Source organism: Cariama cristata, unplaced genomic scaffold, assembly GCF_000690535.1.
Source record: "Cariama cristata isolate BGI_N322 unplaced genomic scaffold, ASM69053v1 scaffold15156, whole genome shotgun sequence".
Lineage (NCBI taxonomy): Eukaryota > Metazoa > Chordata > Aves > Cariamiformes > Cariamidae > Cariama > Cariama cristata.
In genome coordinates this window covers 4,968-14,004 of record NW_009621673.1, presented here as the reverse complement: position 1 = coordinate 14,004, position 9,037 = coordinate 4,968, and the positions used below count along the sequence as shown (strand labels likewise).

Here is a 9,037-nt window from a genome sequence, read left to right as displayed (position 1 = left end):
TGCCCAGGGCGCAGGCACCGGCTGCCCCAGTGTCTGCGCTGCATTCAAAACTGGCCCCAAGGGGAAAGTCCCCGTTGAGGAAGATTTACATGAGCAGGAAAGGGGCCATCTCACGGAGCAGCAGCTTTGCCATTTTTAGGTACAGAGGCCAAGTCAGTCGGAGCGGCTGCTGCTTTTGCAGAAGCGAGGGGCAGCGACTGGATGTTTCCCTGCCATTTGCAGTGAAAGATGGCTCATCTTTGCATGAGGCTCTGGGTGCTCCAGGCAAATCTCTGGCTGATGACTCTGGTCACAGGTAGGCATCAAACATGGGCTTTGCATTGCAGAGCAAAGAAACGTGCACCCGGGCGATGCACCGGCATGCGTCCCTTGCTTAGTGCAATGAGGGGCTTCACTCAGATCTGGCTTTAAATGCATTAATTTTAAACTTTGCAATCGCTGCACTCAGTCCTGCTTTGTGCAGGAAGCCAGCCCCAGGCACAGAGGAGCCAGGGAGGACCCACGGGGGCTCGGCACTCGATGTCTGCTTTGGGTTTTGTGTTTTGCTTCCCATTGGGGTGCAGGGAGGGGTGCAGAGATGGGACGCTTTCTTGGGCAGTCAGCTGGCTTTGGCAGGAGCCCAGTGCCGAGCGGCTGCAGAGCCTGCCCGGCTGTGGTTGCAGGTGGGAAGAAAGAAGGGTTGTTGGGGTTTTTATGACATTTGTGGCTCTCAGAGGCCTGAGGATGGGGCCAGCCATTGCTGAGGCCATGGCCAAGCCACATCCCTTTGCTCCGTGAGGTTCAGTGCCCGGGAGAGGAGGAGAAATGAGAGGAAGAAGGCTTTTGGGGGTGATTTGTGGGCCCTCTGTGAATATCTCTGTGCAAACATCCCGGTGCTGTTCACCTTTGCACCCCCATGGAGAAGCAGCAGCTAAACCCAGGACACAGCTCCTGTCCCCTTCCAACCCCTCTTGCTTGATGCAGGGGCATCCGCAAAAACCTGCAGCAGATCCTACCCTTGGCTGGGGATACTCATGCCCTCAGGAGAAAGGACATTTAAAAGGTTTCTCTTGGGTGGCCACCCAAGTCCAGCATGGATGCAAGGTCTCAGGGTTTCACCGTGGCTCTCATGGTGGCTTCAAGGGAGGACAGGGGAAGCTCAGCCAGTTGCAATGGAAATCTTGGCTTTGAGGGGTGTGAGGGCTTTCAGGGTGAGGGACCAGCGTGGTCTTCATTTAGAAACACCAACAGAACTTGGAGAGCAAAGCCTCGTGTCCCAGCTGGCCAGTAGGACCGCAGGTGGCAGGGATACGTAGCCACCGCACAGCCTGCACAAGGCGCATCTCCTCATCTCAGAAAAAAATTAAATGGGGCTGGAGGGGAGAGTTTGTCTGCAGAGATGTAGGTGCTGGGGGTGAACAGGGCAGCATGGACCTGGAAGAGGCTCTGGGGCAGGGAAGGGAGCCCACGGCTGAGCCAGGAGGTCCCTGCCGGGCTGCTGTTCGGGGAAGGAAGGTCTGCAGCAGGGTGGCAAAGCTCAGGCTGGGGAATTGAATCTTCCTTCTTCTGGGGGGAGTTTTGGAGCTGTTCCAACATGCTGGGAGGTGGTGCAGCCCCCACCTCCATGGCAGCTTCCCCATGGTGGGGTCTGGCGAATATTCGTCAGTCGGACGAAGCTGGGCACTGAAGCGGTGCGGTAAACAGGGCTGGTGCTTCCTGCCCAGCTGCAGCAAGAGGAACCGAGGCACAGGGGCACTTGGAGTTGCGGTTAGGGGCACCCATGGGTGCTGGGGGGGGGTCCCCACCTCACCTCACTTCCTGCACTGCATCACAGGTCCCACAGCTCCATCCAGCCCTTGTCCCAGGGGGCTGCGTGGTCCCAGGGTCTGAGAACCTGCCCTGGCCATCACAGGGCTCCAAGCCCAGGGAAGCCCTGGCAGGGAAAGTGTTTCTGGTTGATTCAGAAACTGGAGAGCGTAAATAAAGAGGCGTGAGTCTGTCTGGATCCCTTCTGAGAGGTGCCAGCCTAGGGGATTATTAATAGCGAAGGCAAGTTTCACTGGGATGTCAACCAGAAAGTAAATTACTGAGAGAAGATTCAGGAGATGGGACAGAAATAGAGTGGTTTGTACCCAAACCTGCGCTGCCCCATGTCCTCTGAGCGGGGCTGTGGCTGATGCTCCCAAGCACTCCATCCCATATGGAGTGGGTACGAAGGACCCACGGTACATGCCATCCCCCGTGGGACATCCTACATGGGCTCTTGGCCACTATCTCAGGGCCCTTCTCCTGTCTTGCAGGTGGGATCTCAGCAGACAAGAACAGCACCAGGATCAGCACAGGAAACCTCCCAGAACCACCAGGCTATTTTTTGTCTCCAGGGTCCCTCCCATCCCTACTGGCTATGCCATGCAGGTGCTGGTCCTCTGCAGAGATGGAGATGTCCCATCACCCACAGACCTTCTCCATCACAAAGGCAGTTCCCAGGCTGTGACCTCCTCCATGGTGTTTCCCTAGCCCTGCACCTTGCTCTCCCTCTGCAAAACTGGATCCTTTTTGTCTTTTCTGAGCACACACACTTTTTTCTGCTGCATTTGCAGAGCATGTTGCATGAACAAGCCGTGCCTCGGGACCTGGCACTGGGGCTCATGCACACAGCGCTTGTGCCTTTCCCATCCATGGGGTATTAAGCATGAACTCTGCAACCCAAATAAGGCCTCAGACTTCCCAGTTCTGGGACCAAAACATAGGCAAAAATACAAAATACAGCAAAATGCAAAAAATATGGAAGCATGAGAGAAGCCAGTTGGGGAGATAGGTGTGTTCTAGCAGAGGCTCTGTGGCGTGCCAGCACAGGCTCTAATTTTGGAGCTGAGACTAACAAGATATGCATATAGAGGGGTGTGAACAGCAAAAAAGTATTTGAGTGAAGCCATTCCCACAGAAAATTGGAGTTTCCATGAAAAGCATGTTTTCACCAAAGTTTCTGATTTCTACACCCAGACGATGATGATTCACCAAAACCAAGCTGAATGCTCAAAAGCAGTGTAATCCATGAAAATGGAAAGCTCTTGATTTGAGAGGTGCTGGGAGGGAGTTTCATGGAAGCAGCTTTTTTTCTGATGCTCCACGGGTGCAGCATCCTTGCTCTCCATGACCATCCTTGTCCCCTGGCAGGCAGTGGATGCCCGATGGTGCATCAGCACCCACGTTACATCGCGGCCAAGAAGAACATGCCTGTCCACTTCATCTGCTACTCCCAGGAGCCGAATAGCATGCAGTGGTACAAAATGGCAGAGGACAGTGATAACCTCTACGTGCTGGATCGCAGCACCTCCCACTACAGCATTGAAAGGAAAGACAAATTCATCAACTTCACCATCTTCAGGATCACCTACAATGACAACGGCATCTACGTGTGTGACAGCAAGAACCTTACGGGGGAGAAGAAGCAGCCACATTTGTGCGCGACAGAGCTCAGAGTCATGGGTGAGTGGGAGCTCCTCATCCTCCATGCACCCCAGGAGATGTTCTTTCTTCTTCTCTCCACCCTTTCCTCCTCCATATGAACCTCACATCATGTTCCTATGCACGCACCCCTCCCCATGCTGGTGGGAGCCCTTCAGATACAACTGTAGATGCTCCATGGCACCACAGATGTTTCTTTCTTCATTGCCAGCCACCAAGTAGCAAGACAACCTCCCCCAGTTTGCCCTGGCATGTCCATCCCACAGAAATACTTCCCAGGGACTGCATTCCTCTAACAAATCAGATTTTCCCTGGTCCTGGCTAGTGGTGGGTCCTGCCCAAGGTGTCTTATCCCAGAGCTGGTCCCTGATGCCAACCCCGGGGACAGTTTGCGATGTCTGGTCTCTCCCAAGGGGGAGGGCATATCACCCTAGTCCCCCCCATCTGCTCTGGGTGACACAAAAACCTGTGGCCATGCCGAGCTCATCCCTGTTCCCCAGGAGCCTGGCACAGAGGTGGGACTTGGGGCTTTCTCTGTGCTGCTGCTCCCAGGTCATAGTAACATCCAGCAGCTCCAGAGCAGGAACACCCTGAAAGACGCCATCATCATCATCCAGTCCATCCTGCTTGTCATCTTCATCAGCGTTCCCATGCTCCTCTTCCTAGATAAAGTAAGTGACAGCTTCACCAGCAGTGGGGATGTCCCCAACTTTGCCGCTGCTGTGCTCACAGCAATGTCCTGGGTCCCAGGCAGGCCACTGCTAGGGATGGGGGTGGGTAAGCACTGGGTTGCATGGGAGCGTGGGTGGCTGAAATGGGAAAATAAGCACCTAAAATGGTGTGTGGGACTGCATGGATTTGCCTGTGGAAGAGGTGAGACCTGGCCTGGGGGGACAAAGTCAGGAACAGGGGATCCTGGTGGGTGCTGACACCCAGCCTGTGACTCTCCTCTCCATAGGGTGAAGGCAAAGAAAGCCCGGAGGAAGACCACACCTATGAGGTAATGCTGCATTAATTATAGAAGTACTTCTGTAATATCAACCTAAGCCTTGAAATAGCCAGTTGTGCCCTTGCTGGGTGTCTGCTAGGTACCACCAGCCCTTGCAGGGCACATCAGGGCATCTTCCTCCCAAATGTCTGTTGCACATCAGCCCTAAAGAGCTGCTCATAAAGCCAAGCCAAGCCCTGAGCACATCCAGCCATCTCTCTCCATCTTCTCCCCTCTCAGAAGCTGCTCCCGTCTATGGGGGAACAGCCTGGAGATGGGTCTCCACTTGGGGGTCCCAAGGTGGAGATGCACTGTGGATGAAACCATGGTGCCTCTCCCATGTCTCAACCTCCTTCTTCTTGGTGCAGGGCCTGGAGGTGGAGCAGATGGCCACCTACGAGGACATCACTCCTTTCCGGGACGTGAAGGCCAAGTGGACAGTTGGGGAGCACCCGGGTGAAGAGTGAGGGGTCCTGTGCCCACCGCCAGGCCAGCACCAGCGGCAAGGCTCTCTGCCAGCACCCTGCCAGCACCTGCAGGGACGGGCCCCTGGCTCCTGCCCTGGACCACGGCTCTGACGGGTGCCTGGATCCCAGGCTGCGATCCCAGGCTGCAAACCACCTCCAGCAGCCTTGCGTGGAGCTCGGGTCCTGCTACCCTTGGGTGCTCGCTTTGTCCTATCCGGGCTGTGCCCACCAAGGCTGCCCTGCCCCAGCTGTTGCTCTTACCACCCCGCTGATGAACCCCTAAAGCCTATATAGAAATTAGGAGCCACCTACAATCCCTCCTGCCCCAGTAGTAAACTGGCCCCACACCCCAGGCAGCCCTACACCATGGTGCTGAGCTCCTGCATGGTTAATGCAATGGAACTACCAGGGTGGGTGGTGGGTCACCTCCAGCCCCACCATCCCTGGGAAGGAGAGGACCAGGCAGGATCACCCTCTGTGCCACAAGGACCTCCTGGGCTGCGAGACCCCACGGCAGCCCTGGCAGAGGAGCCGAGGCGAGCAGAATCATGCTGGTATTCTGAGAAGTGGATTTTGGACCACTGTTTAGCTCTCAAGCCACGGTTTTTTTAGGCCAAGCTGGCAGTTGTCTGAGATGGAGGATCCTCCAAAAGCACCTTTTTCTCCCCAAAGACTACAGGAAAAGGTGAGGAGACAGCTTTCGCCCAGAGGGTCTTGCACAAGGCTTGCTCTTCTCCAGGCAGGAGCTGGCCCATGTCAAGAGGATGTCCCTATGGTGAGGGACACGTGACCTCAGAACCTATGGGAAAGATGTAAATTGTGGGACACAAAACGCCCAACTGCTTTTTGAAGTCCTAATAAAGGTAATAGGCAAATTCACATCCTGCTCCCTCCCACCGTGGCTGGTCCGGAGGCTGTCCCATAACCCTGGTCCCAGTGTCGGTGGGATGCCCTGGGAATAAGGAGCAGCTTTGCATGGGGCCAGTTAGCTAGAAACCAAACTTCACCTCGTCAGAGCCCTGAGCACAGGCAGGGATATAAAACCGAAAGCAGCCATGGGGCTCTCCTGGAAGCTCTCGCTGAGCATGCACACCGGGGATCTCCACGGTCCCAAGACGTCAGATTGGGATGAGAGACAAAGACCATCGGCAGGATCCAAAGCAGGAGAACAGGGCCCAAGGCCAGGAACTCCATTCCCAGTTACATCTGGTCTCACAAGAGAAATTAAAAAACATCTGGAGAGGAGCAGAGCAGTGCTAATTAGGTTTGTTAATAAAAACTGATTTGGCATGGCACGGCAGCAGCAGCAGCTGTGTAGGTGATGGGGCTCAGGGTTGATCGGGTACCCAACGCCAGGGCTCGGAGGGGGGTCCGGAGAGGCACGGCTAGCACCGTGCGGTGGGTTTGGTGCATTTGGATGGACGAGGCAGGAGAAGGGGGTGACAAAGACTGTGTGGCTGAAGGTCTGTCCCCCCTCAGAGAGCCCAGGGCCCCTGCACCCCTACAACTCACAACATTTTGAGCTCCAAGGAGAAGCAGACAGGCCTGTTCCGCTTCCCAAAACAGCCAGCAGAAAACGGAGGGTAAAATCGTGCGCAAACAGGGGCTTTTTGGCAGGGAACAGGATGGCTCTTGTTTACCAGTAAACCACCTTGATGGAAAGCTGGAATTCAATCTAAATAGCACAAACCCAGCATTTTCAGGTTGATTTTTTTACTGGTTGAATAAAACTATCCCAAATTAGTTGCACACACATGTATATAAAAGTTACTTAAACATGTTTTACTTATAAAATTGATTAAAGAAAGGAGTATTCACAGTGAGGGAAGTGAACTGGCTGTTCCCGGTTTCCACGTTTGCCAAGATTTTAGGACTAGCAGAGCTCATGCCTCCATCCTTTGTTTTCAGTTACAAAATGGAAGAGGAAGGCAAATTTTCTGGCCTTCCCAGTTCCCAATCGCTTTCTTGGCTCTGCATAAACAACTCGCTCAACTGACTTAACAGAATAACATGAAAATAAGGAGAATCTGCTGTTTGCACCTGGAGAGGAAACCACTGATGTCAAAAGCAGTTTCGTCGACCCTAGTTCCGCCCTGCCGCTTGGCCACCCTCTTAGCCCAGGGTTTTGGCTTCCTTTGAAAAGCCAGAAGAAAAAATATATTTCTGCAGTGTTAGTGTTTAATTTTAAACGCTTAGACTAGTTTCTAGGAAGCCTAGAGTTAGGGTTTGGTTTAATTTTATACCAAGATAGGTTTGTATTTAAAATGCATTTAGTGTAAATAAATCTATTTCAGTATGTACAGCCCAGGTTCTGTATTTTGTCCTGATTTGTATCGCTACCATCAGCAGGATGGTCTAGCAGACAGACTGGGTTGCAGTCCTGGACCTCTTCAGCCTCATTTCAGTGACACTGAGGAGTTCTAGCTCCAGTAAATAAACCCCATCGATTCAATCTAAAAAGGAATATTTACCTTCCAACTAGTGAGTTAGCAGAGGTCGTCAACCGTCACTTAACACCTCTGTCAACCATGTCGTTGCCCACCAAAGCACAGAGCCTGGGCTGTCTGCCAGCAGCTGACTCCTCCGCCAGGATTCACTGGTTGCAGCTCATCCATCAGCCTGGGAAGGTCTTCTCCACACAACCACCCCAGGCTGGGGGGGTCACCAGGACCCCGAAAGTATACGTGCCCGCAAGGAAAGTCACTTCACCTATTTAGATGCTGCTGGTGATGCTCAGAGTAACGTGGGTGGACATGGGACCACCCTGATGAGAACTGAACTTTTTTTTTCCCTCTTTCAAAAAAGAAAAGGAACTTAGAAATTACAGTGCCACGCTGCTTTAGAGATGCTACTTCAGGTGGCAAATGCAGGCATATGAAAGCTAGAAAAATGCCGAGCTGATATTTCAGAGCTGCTTATGCAACTGTAATTCTGCCAGTGGCATCTGTTTGCCCAGCCCAGCATTTCACAGTCACGCACTGCCCTCTCCATGACACTTCTGCTTCACTTGGTGTCCAGAGATGATGGGGGACAAACCAAGCCTCTGGGGCAACACACAGTCTGGATCATCCTGGCATCTCCGTGCTTGGCTGCAATATAAAAAAATGCTGATTTAGCACTATGCTTTTACTAACAGAGCTAGAGAGGCAGCAGGGCAGCAAGTGATGGGCAGGACTCGGGTGCGAGGTGCTGTACCAATCTAGCTGCAGTGGTAGAGCATCATCATTAACAGGCAGCAAAGCCTGGGCTGGGTTGGGGTGCCTGCTGCTCTGCTCATCTCTGACAAATATTGACATATTTAAACACGATCCGGAGTAGAAAAACACACCCAGATGTTGCTGGCTATTGGGTGACAGGATACCTGATAGCTGCAGGACCCATTGTTCCCTCTTCTCTCGGGGCTGACATTTACTCTGCGACACCACCATGTCTCTAGCAAGCAAACACCCGGGGGCTTCTCAGAACACACCGCGCTCTCCCCAACATGTTTATTAATGAGCTCTTGCACTCTCTGCTCCAGCCACCCTGGTGATGATGCTGCCTCTCAGAAACCGGAGCCACACCAGGGGGGCCAAATCACCACCCCTGACTAGGGAGCAGTCCTTGAACCCCGGACAAAGGGCCAAAACAGGGTGGTCTGGGGCAGTCGGTGTTGTATGGGGAGTAATAGTCCTTTAAGCACCCTCTGGAGTTGCCCATCCCAGGTTCTGTCTTGTTTTGCTCAAAAGTAGGAATAGGTGTGCTGTGACCTCTCCTCTTCCCCATCTCCTCTACCTCCTTTCTACACCGGCCCTCTGCTTGATCCAGAGATATTTCAAGTTTGCATCTCAGGCAAGAGCAGGAAGATGCTCAGAACCAGATCTTCTCATAGCCTTGTCCAGCTGAGGACGTAAGAAACCTCGCAGAGCTCTGGCATCAGGATTTGCAGTGGGCAGGCTGGTACCCGAACAAGCACCTGGGTATGACAGCTCTTTGTCACACCCAGAGCAAACCAGCTCACCAAAACTAGTTGCTGAACTTCTGAAACTTTGGTTGAAATTGAAATAAATTACTTGGCAGAAATAGGATTCATCTGACAACGTCCATCTAGCTCTATTCCCACTAACAATAAAGGGGAAAACATCCCACTTGTTTT

The 9,037-nt window shown here is 53.0% G+C and overlaps 1 protein-coding gene across 1 annotated transcript; it reads left to right on the top strand.

Annotated features, from left to right (window-relative positions):
* Positions 1-228: 228 nt before the first annotated feature.
* Positions 229-4,902, top strand: CD79B (CD79b molecule, immunoglobulin-associated beta). The gene is made up of 5 exons (XM_009702065.1): positions 229-295; positions 3,157-3,468; positions 4,000-4,118; positions 4,406-4,447; positions 4,804-4,902. Exons 1-5 carry the CDS (start codon positions 229-231, stop codon positions 4,900-4,902), a joined length of 639 nt encoding a protein of 212 aa, XP_009700367.1.
* The last annotated feature ends 4,135 nt before the right edge of the window (positions 4,903-9,037 follow it).

Excerpts from the sequence above, each read along its gene's own strand:
- CD79B (XM_009702065.1), top strand. The coding sequence starts at position 229 with ATGGCTCATCTTTGCATGAGGCTCTGGGTGCTCCAGGCAAATCTCTGG. Across the intron at positions 3,469-3,999 it reads GACAGAGCTCAGAGTCATGG|GTCATAGTAACATCCAGCAG; the intron begins GTGAGTGGGAGC and ends TGCTGCTCCCAG. Across the intron at positions 4,448-4,803 it reads AGGAAGACCACACCTATGAG|GGCCTGGAGGTGGAGCAGAT; the intron begins GTAATGCTGCAT and ends TTCTTGGTGCAG.